Source organism: Lynx rufus, unplaced genomic scaffold, assembly GCF_022079265.1.
Source record: "Lynx rufus isolate CCGP_SWC_20201006 ecotype Redwood Valley unplaced genomic scaffold, mLynRuf1.p SCAF_4, whole genome shotgun sequence".
Classification (NCBI taxonomy): Eukaryota; Metazoa; Chordata; class Mammalia; order Carnivora; family Felidae; genus Lynx; species Lynx rufus.
Genome location: NW_025814856.1, coordinates 9,737,215 through 9,756,663, shown reverse-complemented (window position 1 = coordinate 9,756,663; position 19,449 = coordinate 9,737,215). Strand labels below are relative to the sequence as shown.

At 40.7% G+C, this 19,449-nt stretch overlaps 1 protein-coding gene across 1 annotated transcript; it reads left to right on the top strand.

Annotated features, from left to right (window-relative positions):
- The first annotated feature begins 5,382 nt into the window (after positions 1-5,382).
- Positions 5,383-19,161, top strand: LOC124522893 (olfactory receptor 7A5-like). The gene is made up of 2 exons (XM_047094574.1): positions 5,383-5,779; positions 19,070-19,161. The coding sequence occupies exons 1-2, from the start codon at positions 5,383-5,385 to the stop codon at positions 19,159-19,161; spliced, it is 489 nt and encodes a 162-aa protein (XP_046950530.1).
- The last annotated feature ends 288 nt before the right edge of the window (positions 19,162-19,449 follow it).

Sequence of the window (19,449 nt, the reverse complement as noted above, 5' to 3'; positions counted from 1 at the left end):
GCTATTTCTTCTAACACAAGGAAAGTCTGACGTTGAATTGCCCTAGAACTGAAAGGTAAAAACAGAACATCTAGGCTTGAAGACTTTTATTCAGAAAAGTTTTAGACACTGGATGTCTCAGTCAGTTAAGCATCCCACTCTGACTCAGGTCATGACCTCACAGTTCCTGAGTTTGAGCCCCACGTCGGGCTCTGTGCCGACAACTCCGAGCCTGGAGCCTACTTCAGATTCTATGTCTCCCTCTCTCTCTCTCTGCCCCTCCCCTGTGCTCTCTCTCTCTCTCTCCCTCAAAAATAAATATTTTTTAAAAAAGAAAGTTTTTAACTAAATAGATATTAGGCCTTTATATATTATTATTTGTATTATCTATTTCTTCATGGGAAAGATTTGGTAATTTGTTTCTTGCAACATATCAGTTCATTTCATGCATCATGTTGAATTTATATGCATATGTTTGTCCATAATATTCTCTTATTATCTTTTTTAGTGTCTAAAGGTTGAAGATACTGTACCATCTTTTATTCATGGCATTGGTAATTTGTCTTTATAAATAAAAATGCAATTTCCTTAATACTGTATATCATATGAAATACATATTTATGATATCATGTAATAATCTCTGAGCATCAATGCAAACCAGTCCATGGTAGGTTGCATGCATTTACTGATGCTGAAAATGTGATGAGCTGTCTCTGCATTAGCAATGACCCTAAGTTGTGTAGACACTTCTAGAGACTATGTCTATGAGGTACATGAGGCCATCCTATAAGCCTTTTTTCCTATTGCCTCTTACTGGATGGCTTTCCCTTTCACTGGGCCCACTGTCAATTAATTGGAATGGAAGTCATGATGCATACATATACTAACATGCCTGTGTTGGTGGCTTTTTTGTATGTGCTTGGGAGCATTGGTGCAATATCCTGAGGCTTCAGCTAAAAGTGTTCAATTGTATTCTCTAGCTCTTTGGAGAAGGAATGCACCCAACAGATGGATAGGGCAGTCGATCAGAGATACTCTGCCCTCTAGAGATCAAAGAAAGAAAGAAAAGAAAGAAAGAAAAAGAGAAAAGAAAAGAAAAGAAAAGAAAAGAAAAGAAAAGAAAAGAAAAGAAAAGGAGACAAACTCTTCTCCAGGGGAAAAAAAAGGGGGGGGGGTCCCATGAGATAGAAAAAATAGAGACTTGTAGCTGCTTCCCAGTGGGCAAAATTGGCAAGACTGTTTACATGGTTTTTTTTTTTTTTGGCTTTGTTAACCTCTGCAGAACCAAATCTCTTGGGATTTATAGAGGCACTAAAACATTTTATTTAACAAGGCTCTGTGGGAGTTCAGTTCTTGAAGCTAAACACTGAAAATGCAATCTCTTTCCCTACATCTACCTGAGACTATGTAACCAAACTCAGGTCATTAAGAAATACAAATGCCTCTTCCAGAAGCCTTATGAGTGGGTCCATCTCCCTGCCCTTCCTGGGGACAGAGATTCTAACTTCATCTATCACCCAAGGAAGAAACTGGATCACTGACATAAAGACTCCTTTCTGACCATTTCCAGGTGAACCCCATCTTCACAGGTGCTGGGAGATGTGGTATGGCCTTTTAAATATTAATCATTTTAGGGTCACCAACAGGGATAACAAGTCAAGAAAAGTTTAATATACTATCCTGACAAGTTACCTTCCTTGATTCTAGAAGGAAATAATGGAATAAACTTAAATAAACTTTTTTCTTGAATCTGTCTTCTCTGGTGTTGGTTCTCAATCATGGGCCCTCCTTCCCTCAACAATATTCCATCTTGTTTCACTGCTTCTCCATTATCCCACACTGATAGAAATATCTGTCTAGCCTCATTCTGCCATTTGTCCTTTTAGCTTTTCAGCGAATATCTATTCAGTAACTACTGCACGGTAGGCATTAAACTGTGGTCTGGGGTTGAAAGAAAGCATAAGGTATTGTCTCAAGAGCTTAAAGTTTAAACAGAGTAAGGTATGTAGAAATAAATGAAACCTCCTGACAGGGCACTGTAATCCTGGGACAGTGTATCCAAAAGTCCACTACTGAAGGTAACGAAGCCTTCACAGAGTTCATAATTATACTGAGCCTTGAAGGAAGAGTAGAGTTCCTCCATGTGGAGAAGAGGGTAAATGTATAGCAGCAAAAAAAATCTTCAGAGGGGTAAATGCAAGCATTGGTTACACTGTAAGGTGTTCTTAAGAAATTACAAATAGTTGTGTATTTTTTAAAGTTTATTTATTTTGAGAGAGGCAGAGACAGCATGAGTCGGGGAGGGGCAGAGAGACAGAGGGAGAGAGAAAGAATCCCAAGCAGGCTCTGCACTGTCAGCGCAGAGCCTGATGCAGGGCTTGAACCCACGAAGCCGTAAGATCATGACCTGAGCAGAAATCAAGAGTCAGATGCTTAACCGACTGAGCCATCCAGGCGCCCCACAAATAGTAATTTTTTTAACGAAATCATAATCTATGTTTAACAAGATTCCCAGGAGATTTGTGCACCTTAAATCAAGGACTGAGAAGTGCTGTGTCCTTCGCACTCCCCTCACACATACAACAGCTACCTACACCTTCTTAATCCCTTTTAAATGCCAAGCATGGATCCCTTGTTGATGTGGGTACTACAGGGCACTGCTGACCCCAGACGGTGTGGTTAGGGCCCAATGAATCCTGCAGCAACCCCTATTGGCATTCTCCTCCTATCTGAGTAAAGAGGTCTAAGCCTCTGAATCTGGTTGCCCAGTAACAGAATGCTGCTGCTGGCCATCATGTCATTCTGCTAGCCTATGTGGCAGCTATGGTTTCCATTCTACTTCCTTTGTTCCCAGTAAATACCCACATGGCCATTTTACAGAAGTGGAAACAGGTTCAGAAAGACCAAGGGACTTGCCTGAGGTCCACAGCCAGGGATCAAGACACCAGGCTCTCAGATACCTCCCTGGGACCCGGGACACAAAGGTCTTTGTAGTGGATCAAGTATGCCCCCAAGAGCCATACCCAGGTCCTAAGCCCTGTCCCTATGAATGTGACCTGATTTGAAATAAAGGTCTTTGCAGATGTAATTAAGGATATAGAAATGAGATCACTCTGAATTTAGAGTGGGCTCTAAATCCAGTAAGTGTTTTTATGAGAGCAAGGAAGAAAGAGATTTGAGACACACAGATGAGAAAAGGGGTATTTATGTGAAGATATCAGAGTGATGGATCTACAGATCAGGGAATGCCAAGGTTGCCAATAGGTACCAAAAGCTAAGATACAGGCAAGAAACAAATCCATCCCCAGAACCTCCAAAAAGAACCAATGTTAATGACACCTTGATTTCAGACTTCTGGCATCCATAATTGTGACAGAAGAAATTTCTGTTGCTTTAAGCTACCCGGTTTGCAGTAATTTGTTATGGCAGCCCTAGGAAGCCAATGTGTTGCTAATGAGTTCCAGAGAGAGCTGGGGAAGGTGATGTATGTCTTCATCTTCCAAGGGCAGAAGTCCTGGCAAGTACGTGGAGGGGTGACTGATTATATTGGTATCTCATTAGACATCAACAAACCAGAAGGATTCCAAGGATGGGTGCTCCAAAATTTTTCAGCATTTTGGGGTTTAAGGGCCCAAACATGTCTCCCTCTGGCCTCACAACATCAGCTGAGTTGGACTGTGAAAGAGGTACATTCCATGGGACCCAAGGGGCAGAGCTGAAACCTGTTGCGAAGCATCAAGAGACAGCCATGCCCTCAACAGAGATGAAGTAGAAAGAGGGCAGGTTTCCCAAGTGTCCCTCCTGAGGTTGGGTGCAGCCTCTGCTACTTACAAGCTGTGTGACCTTAAACAAATTGTGCCACACCTGTTTCACCGTCTTCCGATGGAGACAACCCCGTGTAGTCCAAGGCTGCTAGAGGATTTAATTAAGTGATACCTGAAAAGTGCCTGACAGCAGGTCTACAAGAGCTCAGGGACCTCACAGTTGGGTGACCTGACCAAGGGTGCACGCATTCTCTGAGATTCTTAAGACTAAACTATACACAGGTCTGAGGTTTTACACTTTCACCAACTTACTCATACTGGCTTTAGTTTAATATTCTGCCAGCAGTCTTCCTGACTTAGGAAACCCTGCTGGGTACAGACTTTGACATTCCGTGGTTTGGGAGAAAGATGTTTATGTGTTGATGCATCTCTAGTTAATTTGTATCAGTAACTTATCCTGTGTTTGTTTGGTGGGGGGGGGGGGGGCAGTGCTTGCATTGACACAATATTTTATTAAAGACATGATATGTAAGGTTTCAAGAAGAAATTGACCACATAGAGTACAAGGAGTTAACTTAAGCACTATCTTATTAAATATTCCATGTACTTTTAAAATTATTAAGATATCATCCATATGCCATAAAATCCACCCTTTCAAGCTGTTCCATTTAGTGTAGAATTCACTTGTAAAGCCATCTGGTCCTAGGCTTTTTCCCTGTCGGGAGATTTTTTTACTATCAGATTCACTCTCCTTGCTTATTAGTCTGTTACAGGTTTCCTATTGACTCGTCACTCACTATTGGTAAGATGTGTTTCTAGAAATTTATCCATATATTCTGAATTATCTAATTTGTTGGCATATAACTGTTCACAGTATTCTCTTATGATCCTTTGTGTGTACATGCTATCAATTGTAATGTCTCCTCTTTCAATTATCCTTTTATTAATTTTGAGCCATCTCTTGTTCTCCTCGCCTAGCTAAAGTGTTGTCAATTTTTATGTTCTTTTCTCTAATCTCCTTGGCTAGTATCATTTCACCTGAAAATGTTTACCACCACTGACTTACTGATACTTTCTTTCCCACCCCCAGCAAACACCCTTACATATAACTTCTTTGAAGGCAAAAATTTGTTTTCCTGACACTTCAGGCATGGATTTTTCACTGCCATTAATAATGCTTGGTACATAATAAATACTTAAAAATATTTGTTGGCCAAAGCACAGAAGAAAAGATGGGGCACATGGGGGGTCCTTTTGATAATCAGACTAAATAACAATAGACCAAGGGGTGCTTGGGTGTCTCAACTGAGTACTCAGTTGAGTAAGCTGATCAGCTCAGGTCATGATCTCACAGTTCATGGGTTCGAGCCCCACGTCAGGCTGTGCTGACAGCTCAGAGCCTGGAGCCTGCTTCAGAATCCATGTCTACCTCTCTCTCTGTTCCTCCCCTGCTCACACTCTCTCTGTCTCTCTCAACAATAAATAAAGGTTAAAAAAAAACAGCAGATCCATAGATAAAATATGGGAATTAATGAATTAATCGGGTGTCACATACAAACTATGGTGTCTTAAGTTGTTAATAACTGCCTGTTTCGCTAAATAATTGTTTCCCCCCCTTCCTGGCAGTCATACCAGCTACATGGAACCAGGAAACCAAACACGAGTCTCAGAATTTATCCTCCTTGGATTTTCAGAAAAGGCAGAGCTGCAGCCTCTGCTCTTCAGACTGTTCCTATCAATGTACCTGGTCACTGTCTTTGGGAACCTGCTCATCATCTTGGCCATCACCTCAGATTCTCACCTCTACATTCCGATGTGCTTCTTCCTTGCCAACTTGCCCTCAACAGACATTTGCTTCCCCTTCACCACTGTCCCAAAGATGCTGCTCAACTTCCAGACATGGAACGATGTCTTTACTTATGTAGACTGCATCATCCCAGTATATTCTTTCTTGCCTTTTGGAGAGCTGGACAACTTTTTTCTGACTGTAATGGCGTATGACCAGTTTGTGGCCATCTATCATCCTCTCTGTTACGGTCATCATGAACCCCCGGCTCTGCTGCCTCCCAATTGCCTATATTCTGATACATCCCCATTTATATCATTGCCCCGATCTCTCTTCCCATTTATGTAGACAGAGACTTAACCTCTTCAGATAGCTGTGTTGTACATACTCAAAATCACCATTTTCATTTTTTCAAATGCTCGTTGTCTTTCCCCCATATCAATAAGGATTTTTTTAACATGTCATCATAATTTATTCTTTTTGGTTTGGTTGGTTGGTTTTTTTAATATAATTTATCATTGAACTGGTTTCCATACAACACCCCATGCTCATCCCAACAAGTGCCCTCCTCCCTGCCCATCACTCACTTTCCCCACTCCCTCACCACCCCCCCATCTACCGTTAGTTTGTTCTCAGTCCTTAAGAGTCTCTTATGGTTTGCCTCCCTCCCTCTCTGTAACTCTTTGTCCCCTTCCCCTCCCCATGGTCTTCTGTTAAGTTTCTCAAGATCCACATATGAGTGAAAACATATGGTATCTGTCTTTCTCTGCCTCGCTTATTTCACTTAGCATAATACCCTCCAGTTCCATCCACGTTGCTGCAAATGGCAGGATTTCATTCCTTCTCATTGCCTAGTAGGATTCCATTGTATATATAAACCACAAATGGGTGTGTTTAAAAGCTTTTTTTTAATGTTTATTTATTTTTTGGGGCGACTGAGTGGCTCAATCGGTTAAGCGTCCGACTTCGGCTCAGGCCAGGATCTCACAGTCTGTGAGTTCAAGCCCCACATCAGGCTCTGTGCTGACAGCTCAGAGCCTGGAGCCTGCTTCGGATTCTGTATCTCCCTCTCTGTCTGACCCCTCCCCACTCTCAAAAAATGTTTTAAATATATATATAATAATAAATGTTTATTTATTTTTGAGAGAGAGAGCACCAGGGAGGAAGGGAGAGAGAGAGACTGAGATTCTGGCGTGGGTTCTGTGCTGAGAGCAGAGAGCCCCATGTGGGGCTCAAACCCATGAACTGTAATATCATGACCTAAGCTGAAGTCTGACACTTAACTGACTGAGCCACCCAAGCACCCCTAAAATCCTTTTATTCATTGTTTGCTTATTTACTTTGAGAGGGGGAAGGGCAGAAAGAGAGGGAAAGAGAGAAAATCCCAAGCAGGCTCGGTATCGTCAGCACAGAGCCTAATGCAGGCAGGGCTCAAAGAGACTATGAGATTATGAGCTGAGCCAAAATCAAGAGTCAGAGCTTAACTGACTGAGCCACCCAGGTGCCCCACAAATGGGTGTGTTTATTTTGGATAATTTGAGGAGAATTTAATAGGGGAATTAATTATGAAATCTTGAGCATGGTGTATGTAAAGTACTAGAGATCACACAGAATTTTGAGATTGGTAACAGTGGTGAGCATTATCAACCACAGGCCTAATGAGATAAGAGAAGGGAGTAGTTGTCGATGGACAGGAAGAAGGACACGTGTGATGAGGGCCTCCTTGATGAGAGCCTACCATGAGACAAAGCCAGTCCATGGAGTTCTCTGGCTCATGCCCACTCAGCCCTCAAGGCTCTGCTTAATAGACTTCAAAGGTATTTCTCCTTCCTGACATACTCTGATAGCACTCCATATTATTAGTTCACAGTAAAGAAGGTTCACAAGGCTTTCGTATTTGAATAATAGTTTTCTATAAAGTCAGTACTTCCTCTTTGAACGTTCACCAAGTCGTTTTCTGATATGTGTTTAGTTTTTCAAGTGACTCTCTGGTAAAAGAAATTCCTGAGAGTGTCTCCCTCTCTCTTTACCACTCTCTTCTTCTCTCTCTCTCTCTCTCTCCCTCTCTCCCTCTCTCTTTCACACACACACACACACACACACACACACACTAGATATTACATAAATTGTTCATCCTATGTTTTTACAGTTTTTAAAAGGAGTTGGGTTTTTAAAAAAAATTCATTGCAAGAGTTGATGTTTTGATGGGTGCACAATGTGTTGAATCTTTTCTGATTACTACTATAATATTGTTTTTCTTTAATATTTTTCTACTATGTTTTTTACTTTTTTGTAAATTTTTCAAATTCTATTTTACTTCCATCATTTCATTTTATTCTATTTCATCATATTCATTTTGTCAAATTTTCAAACATTTTCCTTTTTTTCTTATATTTCCCTTTTTTCTCTAATCTATCAATCTCCTTTAAACAACCATACCAACACACAACTAGGATCTAGCATCCTTTGTTTGACTTGTTTGTGTGTTGTTTTTAATTTTTTAATGTGAATTTTTTTTTGCCTTATTCCTTTTCTTCCTCCAAAATGATGAAAGGAAGGAATTCACCCCAAAAGAAAGAACAAAAGCAAAAATGAACTATTGGGACCTCATCAAAATAAAAAGCTTCTACACAGTGAAGGAAACAATCAACAAAACTAAAAGGCAACTGACAGAATGGGGATAGATATTTGGGATAATGGGAGTAGATAATGGGAGAAGGGTTAGTATCCAAAATCTATAAAGAACTTATCAAACTCAACACCCAAATAACAAATAATCCAGTGAAGAAATGGACAAAAGATATGAATAGACACTTTTCCAAAGAAGACATCCAGATGGCCAACTGACACATGAAAAACTGCTCCACATCACTCATCATCAGGGAAATACAAATCAAAACCACAATGAGATACCACCTTCCACCTGTCAGAATGGCTAATATTAACAACTCAGGCAACAACAGATGTTGGCGAGGATGTGGAGAGAGAGGATCTCTTATGCACTGCTAGTGGAAATGCAAACCGGTGCAGCCATTCTGGAAAACAGTATGGAGATTCCTCAAAAAAGTAGAACTTCCTCAAAAAATAGAACTACCCTATGACCCAGCAATTGCACTACTAGGCATTTATCCAAGCGATACAGGTGTGCTGTTTCGAAGCGGCACATGCACCCCAATGTTTATAGCAGCATTATCAACGATAGCCAAAGCATGGAAGGAGCCCAAATGTCCATCAAGGGATGAAAGGATAAAGAAGATGTGGTATACATATACAATGGAGTATTACTCAGCAATCAAAAAGAATGAAATCTTGCCATTTGCAACTATGTGGATGGAACTAGAGGGTATTAGAGCAAAGAGCAAAATTAGTCAGAGAAAGACAAATATCATATGACTTCACTCATATGAGGACTTTAAGATACAAAACAGATGAATATAAGGAAAGGGAAGCAAAAATAATATAAAAACAGAGAGAGGGACAACACATAAGAGACTCAAGTACAGAGAAGAAACAGAGGGTTGCTGGAGGGGTTGTGGGAGGGGGATGAGCTAAATGAGTAAGAGGCATTAATGAATCTACTCATGAAATCATTGTTGCACTACATGCTAACTAACTTGGATGTAAATTTAAAAAGTAAATAAATTATTAATAAAATGTAAAGAAAAATGAGACATCACTACAAACCTATTGGAGTGGCAGAAATTAAAACACTGACAACATCAAGTACTGGTGAAGATGTAGAAAAATAACACCTCTGATTCATTGTTGACAGGAATGCAAAATGGTACAAAACTTAACATACTCTTACTATATGACCCAGCAATCTGCTCCTTGGTAAATACCCAAATGAATTTAAAACATGTCCACACAAAAAAAAAACTGTACATACATATTTATAACATCTTTATTGATCATTGCCAATGAAGCACTTAGAAGCAACCAAGATGCCCTTCAGTAGGTGAATGGATAAATAAACTATGGCACACCCAGGCAATGGAATATTGCTTAACATTAAAAGAAATTGAGGAGGTCAGGTTAAGATCACAAAGAAGTAGAGGGACCAGGATTTTCTTGTCCCTCAAACACAGTTGTATTGAGGGGTGCCTGGGTGGCTCAGTCGGTTGAGCGTCCAACTTCGGCTCAGGTCATGATCTCGTGGTCTGTGAGTTCGAGCCCTGCGTCAGGCTCCGGGCTCTGGGCTCAGAGCCTGGAGCCTGCTTCATATTCTGGGTCTCCCTCTCTCTCTCTCTCTGCCCTCTCCCACTCATGCCGTCTCTCTCTGTCTCTCAAAAATAAATAAACACTAAAATTTTTTTTTTTTAAAACACAGTTGTATTGAGATCAAATCACTTGGAACTCCCAGGAAATTTATCTGAGGAGTGGCAGAAGGATCTCCACGGTTGGAGGGAGATAGCTCAACAGGATCAAGCCTCTGGAGCTGAAACTTGGAGGTACAAAGGTGTGCGACTCTCTCTGGAACAGAGCTGGAAGCCTTGCACACTCCTAGCGAGGAGGGAGCCAGCCCCTGAACACATAGTACAGTGTGGCGATCTCAGGGGCACACTGGGAGAGAACAGCCCCCTTCTTGGAGAATTTTGGGAAGGTTTATTGCCTCCCCAAGGACAAAAGACCCTGGTGCCATCCAAAGGCCTTTAATCAGCTTCAGAACAGGGTCATCACAGTGCAGGGTCCTTTAAGACATTGGGTTTTGAATCCCAGCCCGAGCACCTAGGAGGAATGGGAGACTGTGGAGCAGGGCAAGCTGACTTCCCTCACCATTATCTGAAGACCGCCTGAACAGTGTGGTTTGAGACACCTGGTCCAGGGAGGGTGTTGTCATTTTCCACGCCCCCCCATCACCAACACAGTGGGGCTTCAGGGAGCAGCACAACAGCCTCCAGTGGAGGCAGGACTCACTTACACCAAACCCCATACCTGCATGCTTCACAACTGCTTGCTTACTGGAGCAAGACTGACTGACCCAAGGCAGCCGGCCTCTCCTCCAGACCAGCACAGCCGCCAATCCCAGGCACCAATAGACAACTGTGTTTTGTTTTGTTTTGTTGTTTTATTTTATTTTATTTTATTTTATTATTTTTCTTTCTTCCCTTTTGTTTTTTTCTTTTAGAATCAGGCTCATAGTTTCTGATTTGTTTCTAGTCAATTCTCATTATATATATATATATATATATATATATATATATATATATATCTAGTGTGTGTGTGTGTGTGTGGACCAGGCATTTTTATTCTATTCATTTCCATCTTTTCTCTTTCTTCTTCTTTATTTTCCCTTCTCTTTCTCTGGATTTAGCCTTACAGTTTTTGATTCTCTGTTTGGTATTTTCTCTCTTTTTATTTTTCTCTTTTTATGGGATCAGGCTTCCCCCACCCCCCTTTCCTTTCTTTTTCAAGGGTTACTTCAATTTTTTTTTCAACGTTTATTTATTTTTGGGATAGAGAGAGACAGAGCATGAACAGGGGAGGGGCAGAGAGAGAGGGAGACACAGAATCGGAAACAGGCTCCAGGCTCCGAGCCATCAGCCCAGAGCCTGACGCGGGGCTCGAACTCACGGACCGCGAGATCGTGACCTGGCTGAAGTCAGACGCTTAACCGACTGCGCCACCCAGGCGCCCCAAGGGTTACTTCAATAAATCAATCAAAGCACACCTGGTTGAAGGTCCAAACACTCCACCACTATAAGCAAGGGGGAGCTCTGCAGGGGACTAACCAGTGAGATAGAGCAGCCAAAATGCAACAACAGAGTTCATGCAACATTCACCAAAAACACTTCCTAAAGTGCCAGGCCCTGGGCACTTTTTAATATAGGAGTACTTTCAGGTGCAGGACACATAACAAGCTTTTCAAACATGCAAAAGATGGGGCGCCTGGATGGCTCAGTCGGTTAAGCATCTGGCTTCAGCTCAGGTCATGATCTCACAGTTTGTGAGTTCAAGCCCCACGTCGGGCTCTGTGATGACAGCTCAAAGCCTGGAGCCTGCTTAAGATTCTGTATCTCCCTCTCTCTGCCCCTTCCACACTCATGCTCTTTGTCTCTCTATCTTGGAAAAATAAATAAACATTAAAAATTTTTTTAAATACACAAAAGATAGAAATTTAGCCAAAATGACAAAATGGAGGAATTCTCCCCAAAAGAAAATTCAAGAAGAAATCAACCAGAGAATTGCTCAAAGCAGATACAAACAATATATTTGAACAAGAATTTAGAATACTAACAGCCATAAGACAAATAGTTGGACTTGAAAAAGCATAGAAGACACCTGAGTAACTCTTGCTACAGAGATCAAAGACCTAAGAACTACTCACAATGAATTTAGAAATGCTGTAGTTGAGATGCAAAATAAACTAGATACAGCGACAGCAAGGATGGAAGAAGCAGGAAAGAGAATAGGCGACATAGAGGGTAAAACTATGGAAATGATTAAGCTGAAAAAAAGGGGAAAAGAAATTACTAGATCACGAGAAGAGAATTAGAGAACTAAGTGATTCCATGAAACGAAACAATGTTGGTATCATAGGCGTTCCAGAAGAAGAAGAATGAGAGAAAGGGCAGAAGGTTTGTTTGGACAAATTATAGTTGATAACTTCCCCAATCTGGGGGAGGAAACAGGCAGGCATCCAAGTCCAAGAGACACAGAGAATTCCCTTCAAAATCAACAAAAAGGACAACACCACAACATATCATAGTGAAACTGGCAAAATACAAAGATAAAGAGAGAATTCTGAAAGGAATTAGGGACAAACGGTCCTTAACCTACAAGAGTAGACACATAAGGGTAGTAGCAGATCTGTCCACTGAAACTTAGCAGACCAGAAGGGAGTGGCAGGAAATAGCCGATGTGCTGAATAGGAAAAACATGCAGCCAAGAATTCTTTATCTAGCAAGGTTGTCATTCAGACTAGAAGGAGAGATAAAGTCTTTCCCAGACAAACAAAAACTGAAGGAGCTCATAACCACTAAACCAGCCCTGCAAGAGATCCTAAAGGGGACTCTGTGAGTGGAAAGCAGCAAAGACTACAAAGGACCAGAGACATCACCACGAACATGAAATGTACAGATAACACAATGACTCTAAATCCATATCTTTCAATCATCACTCTGAATGTAAATGGACTAAATGCCCCAATCAAAAGATATAGGGTATCAGAATGGATTTTAAAAAATCCATCTACGGGCTCTGGGCTGATGGCTCAGAGCCTGGAGCCTGCTTCCGATTCTGTGTCTCCCTCTCTCTCTGCCCCTCCCTCGTTCATGCTCTGTCTCTCTCTGTCTTAAAAATAAATAAACGTTGGAAAAAAAAATTTTTTTTAAATCCATCTATATGTTGCCTAAAGGAGACTCATTTTAGACATGAAGACACCTGCAGATTGAAAGTGAGAGGATGAAGAAGAATCTATCATGCCAACGGACGTCAAAGGAAAGGTGGAGTAGCCATACTTACATCAGACAAACTAGATTTTAAAATAAAGACTGTAACAAGCAATGAATAAGGGCATTATATCATAATTAAGGAGTCTGTCCCTCAAGAAGAACTAACAATTGTAAATATCTGTTCCCCCAACATGGAGGCACCCTAATATATAAATCAATTAATTACAAACATAAGCAAATTTATTGATAATAATACTGTAATTGTAGGTAACTTTAATACTCCACTTCCAACAATGGACAGATCATCTAGGCAGAAAATCAATAAGGAAACAATGCCTCTGAATGACATATGGACCAGATGGACTTAACAGATATATTTAAAACTTTTCACCCTAAAGCAGCAGAATACACTTTCTTCTTGAGTGCACGTGGAACATTCTCCAAAACAGATCACATACTGGTCACAAAACAGCCCTCAACAAAAATATTGAGATCATATCATGCATATTTTCAGATCACAACACTATAAAACTTGAAAATCAACCACAAGAAAAAATTTGGAAAGTCCCCAAATACGTGGAGGTTAAATAACACCCTCCTAAAGAATGAATGACTTAACCAGGAAATTAAAGAAGAAATTTAAAAATACATGGAAGCAAATGAGAATGAAAACATGACAGTCCAAACCATTTGTGATGCAGCAAAGGCAGTCCTAAGAGGAAAATACAATGCATTTCAGGCCGATCTCAAGAAGCAAGAAAGGTCCCAAATATACAACCAAACCTTCCACCTAAAGGAGCTATAAAGCATCAGCAAATAAATCCCAAAGCCAGCAGAAGAGGGGAAACACTAAAGATTAGAGCAGAAATAAATGATATAGAATCCAAAAAAAAGTAGAAGAGATAAATAAATCTAAGACCTGGTTTTTTGAAAGAATACACAAAATTGATAAACCCCTCACCAGAATTCTCAAAAAGAAAAGAGAAATGACCCAAAGAGATAAAATCACGAGTGAAAAAGAAGAGATCATAACCAACACCAGAGAAATACAATTTTAATAGAACGCTATGAAAAGGTATATGCCAACAAACTGGACAATCTGGAAGAAATGGGGAAATTCCTAGACATCCACACATACCAAAACTCAAATGGGAAGAAATATAAAATTTTAACAGGCCCATAACCAGCAAAGAAATTGAACTGGTTATCAAAAAGCTCCCAACAAATAAGAGTCCTGGGCCAGATGGCTTCCCTGGGGAATTCTACCAGATATTTAAAGCAGAGTTAATACCTATTCTTCTCAAGCTGTTGCAAAAAATAGAAACAGAAGGAAAGCTTCCAAACTCATTCTTTGAAGCCGACATTACTTGATTCCCAAACCAGACAGAGACCCCACTAAAAAGGAGAATTACAGACCAGCGATGAACCTGGAAGCAAAAATTCTCAACGAGATACTACAAACCGAAGCCAACAGTACATTAAGAGAATTTTTCACCATGATCGAGTAGGATTCATTCCTGGGCTGCAGGGCTGGTTAAGTATTCACAAATCAAACTGTGTGATACACCACATTAATAGAAGAAAGGATAAGAGCCATATGATCCAGGCAATAGATGCAGAAAAAGCACTTGACAAAAGATAGCATACTTTCTTAATAAAAATCCTCAAGAAAGTAGGTTTGGAAGGAACATACCTTGAAATCATAAAAGCCATACATGAAAGGCCCACAGCTAATATCACCCTCAATGGTGAAAAACTGAGAACTTTCCTCCTGAGATCAAGAACATGACAGGGATGTCCACTCTCACCACTGTTGTTCAACATAATGTTGGAAGTCCTAGCCTAAGCCATCAGACAACAAAATGAAATAAAAGGCATCCAAATTGGCAAAGAAGAAGTCAAACTTTCATTCTTCGCAGATGACATAATACTCTATATGAAAAACCTGAACGACTCCACCCAAAAAAACTGCTAGAGCTGTTACAGGAATTCAGCAAAGTCTCAGGATATAAAACCAATGTACAGAAATTAGTTGCATTTCTATACACCAATAATGAAGCAACAGAAAGAAATATCAAGGAATTAATCCCATTTACAATCGCACCAAAACCCATAAATACCTAGTAATAAACCTAACAAAAGAGGTAATAAATAAACTGAATATAAATAAATATATATAATATAATATATATAATTATATAAATATAAATATAATAAATAAATAAATATAAATAAATAAAATAAATAAAATAAATAAAACTGAAAACTATACAAAGTTTATGAAAGAAATTTAATAAGACACAAAGAAATGGAAAAACTCATTGGAAAAAGAAATTGGGTGAAAAAAGAAATCCCATGCTCCTGGATAGGAAGAACAAATATTGTTAAAATGCCAATACTACCCAAAGCAATCTACATATTCAATGCAATCCCTATCAAAATAACACCAGCATTCTTCACAGAGCTAGAACACACAACCCTAAAATTTGCATGGAACCACAAAAGACCCCAAATAGTCAAAGTAATGTTGAAAAAGAAAACTAAAGCTGGAGACATCACAACCCCAGACTTTCACCTGTCTTAAAAAGCAGTAATCATCAAGACAGTATGGTATTGGTACAAAAACAGACACACAGATCAATGGAATAGAAGAGAGAACCTAGAACTTGACCCACAAATATGTGGCCAATGGATCTTCAACAAAGCAAGAAGGAGTATCCAATGGAAAAAAGACAGTCTCTTTAGCAAATGGTGCTGAGAGAACTGGACGGCAACATGCAGAAGAATGAAACTGGACGACTTTCTTACACCGTACACAAAAATAAATTCAAAATTATGAAAGGCCTAAATGTGAGACCACCAAAATCCTACCAGAGAGGGGCGCCTGGGAGGCTCAGTCAGTTAAGCATCCGACTTTGGCTCAGGTCATGATCTCATGGCTCATGGGCTCGAGCCCCACATTAGGCTCTGTGCTGACAGCTCAGAGTCTGGAGCCTGCTTCGGATTCTGTGTCTCCCCCTCTCTCTGCCCCTCCCCCCATCTCTCAAAAATGAATAAACATTAAAAAAATGTTTTTAACTGCAAAGCGATATCACCTTATACATCCTTCGTGAGGATGTAGAGAAACCTTGTTCCTGGAAACATAAAAGCAGCCATACAGAAAACAGTAATTCCTGGCAATTTCTCAAAATATTAAAAATGGAATTATCATATGATCTGAAAATCCTAATTCTGGATATATATCCAAAAGAATTGAATGCAGAATTTTTGAAGAGATTTCTGCGTGCCCGTGTTCACAGTAATATGATTCACAGTAGCTTAGAGTTGGAAGCAATCCAAGTGTCCATTGATGCTTAAACAAAATGAGGTACACAAATACAACGTAATATTACTCAGCCTTAAAAAGGAAGAAAAATTCTGTGAGATGCTATAGCACGGATGAATCTTGAGATACTATCTTAAGTGAAATAAGCCAGTTATAAAAAGACAAAGAGTGCATGATCACCCTTACGTGTGGTATCTAAAATTGTCAAAGTCATAGAAAGAGAAAGTAGAATGGTGATTTCCAGGGGCTGGAAGAGGGAGTAACGGGGAATTGAGGTTTAATGGGTAGAGAGGTTCAATTTTGCAAGATGAAAAAGTTCTGGAGATTCATTACACAACACTGTAAATATATATAACACTAATGAACTGTACACTTCAAAAAGGTTAAGAAGGTAAGAAAAATTTATCAAATTGTACTTAAACGTGTGAAGGTTAGGGGCACTTGGGTGGCTCAGTCAGTTGAACATCCGACTCCAGCTCAGGTCATGATTTTGCAGTTTGTGGGTTTGAGCCCCACAATCAGCTCAGAGGGTGGAGCCTGCTTCCGATTCTGTGCCTCCCTCTTTCTCTACCTCTCCCCGATTCGTGCTCTGTCTCTCTCTCTCTCTCTCTCAAAAAAAAATTAATAAACATTAAAAATCTTTAATAAAAATAAATGTTGTGTACTATATGTCAATTACACCGCAATAAAGCTGCTCTAAAAAGATACAACCGCAAAAGGAAATGTTACTCAATAAGATGGAGAATTTCTTCTGTTCATCAAAAAACAGCATCGAGAGAATGAGAATGAGATAGTTCACAATACCAATCTCCTACAAAGGACTCCAGGATATACAAAGACTCCCACAAACAGAAAAGAAACACAACAAAAAGGAGAACAGGGAAAAGGCTTGAGGTTCACCAAGGAGGATATGCAAATGATCGGTACGTGCATGAAAAGCTATGCAACATCTTTAGTCATCAGAAGAGTGCAAATAAAACACACACACAAAAAAAAACAAATGCAAAGAAGTCTCCTGTATTTAATCTTGAAAGAGAAAAAGGCCACTAATGGGGAAAAAATGGTGAAATCCAGATAGAGTCTGTAGTGCATTTAATAGTAACATACTTCTTATGGTTTTAATCAATGTTAACTTTCTATTCTTGATGAATGTGTAATAGTTACGTGAGATGCTTAACACAGAAAGCGCTGAGTGAAGGGTATGTGGGAATTCCTTATACTGCCTGTGCAACTTTTCTAGAAATCTAACGCTAGTCCAAAACAATTTTTGTTTTTTAGAACTTGTAAAAATGAGAAAACACTACCCTACACACCCACTACATGCCTGCTGGAATAGCGAAAATTTAAAAGAAGAAAAATAAGGGGTGCCTGGGTGGCTCGGTCAGTTGAGCCTCAGACTCGGTTTCAGCTGAGGTCGTGATCCCAAGGTCAAGGGATTAAGCTCTGTGTCGGGCTCCATGCTGAACAAAGAGTCTGCTTAGGATTCATTCTCTCTCTCTCCCTCTCCCTCTCCCTCCCTCCCTCCGCCCCTCTCCCCTGCTTGTGCTCTCCATCAAAATAAAAAATAAATAAGGAAGGAAGGAAGGAAGGAAGGAAGGAAGGAAGAAAGGAAGGATTACAGAAAATGTGGACACTGGAACTCTCACAGTGATTATGGAAATATAAACTGGTAGGACCACTTTAGAAAAGTGCTTAGCAATGTCTAACAAAATTATTATCTACTCTGTGACCCAACATTTCACTCTTATGAACACCCCAAAATCATATTCATAAGTGCATCAAAAGTATACAAAAATGTTCATGGAAGCTTCATTTATAATAACAAAAAAATAAAAACTGGAAATGACCCAAGTGATCATGAACAGTAAAATGAATAAATAAGTTATAGTGTTTTTATACAATGGAATACTACCCAGCAATAAAAAAGAATAACCTACAGTTACAGGCTAATACACGGCTGAATCTCACAAACATAACAGAATGAAAGAAGAAACATGTTGCTTGCATTCAATTATAAAAGGTTTTTAAAAGGCAACATTATCTATGCCTTTAGAAATCAAAGTAGTGGTGACTTTTGTGAAAAAAAAACAATTAGAGATAATGGACAAATTTTTTGGAAACCATAATTCAGGAGGAACCAAGATGGTGGACGAGCATGGAAGTTTCTTGTGTGTCTCGCGTCCATGAAATACACCCAGACCAACACTAAACCATCCTGCACACCTAGAAAACTGATTTGAGGGTTAACACCACAATCTGCACAACCTGAACCACAGAATTCAGCAGGTACACGGCGCGGAGAGGTGAACTAGGGGAGAGAGAAGCCGCAGAGGGCAGGGGGCTGTTTTTGCTTGTGCAGAGAGGACAGAGATGGAGGGGGGAGAGTATGGGAAAAGCGCCCCCCACCCAAAGCAGCTGGAGAGACAGTGGAAAAGTGGAAACAGCCACAGGGACTGAACCAAAAAGGGAGAAAGGAGAAAGGAGAGGGGTAAAATTCTATTGAGACTCTGTAAACAGGGGGAGCACAGAGTCTGAAACTCCGCAGCTCATACCTGGTGGGAAGGGCGAATCCCCAGGGCAGAGTGGAGTCAGGGGTCTTCAGGCCACATGGCAGAGGCGGTTCCCCTGCTGGGAGGACATCTGGTAGAGGTTGTGTAGCCCCCGCACAGGCAAAGTGCCAGCAGACAGCGGAGACAGCCACATTCGCTGGTGCTGGAACAAGGTCACTGGGGGTGAAGCCTGGTGCCGGATGTGTGTTGTGATTTGCCATAATCCCTGAAACGCTGCTGCTACGTGATCGCGTGAACTTTCTCTGGGACAGGCTGGCACCCGGCCGCGGTCTCTGGGCGTCGGCAGCAGCACGGTCCCGCGAATGTTCCTGGGGGCGGCCGGCACCCAGCCAGTGCTCGGTGAGCCCCTCACACAGAAAGTCTGAGCGGGTCAAAGCCGCAGTCCCTCAGAAATAAGGGATCGGGAAAAACAGCCACATCTGAGATAAAAATCAGGAGGCAGGTGCCGCCTGGCAACCTGACGGCTTATTCACAGACAGTGTAAAGGCAGGGAGTGGACGGAAGCCGGAGACAAAGGACGGGTGGGTGATTGCTGATCCGGGAGAACACAGTTCTCATACTGGAGATTGGATAGCTGGATGACGCCATTTTCACCCTTCCCGCGCATGCGCATATGCACCTACATGCCTCA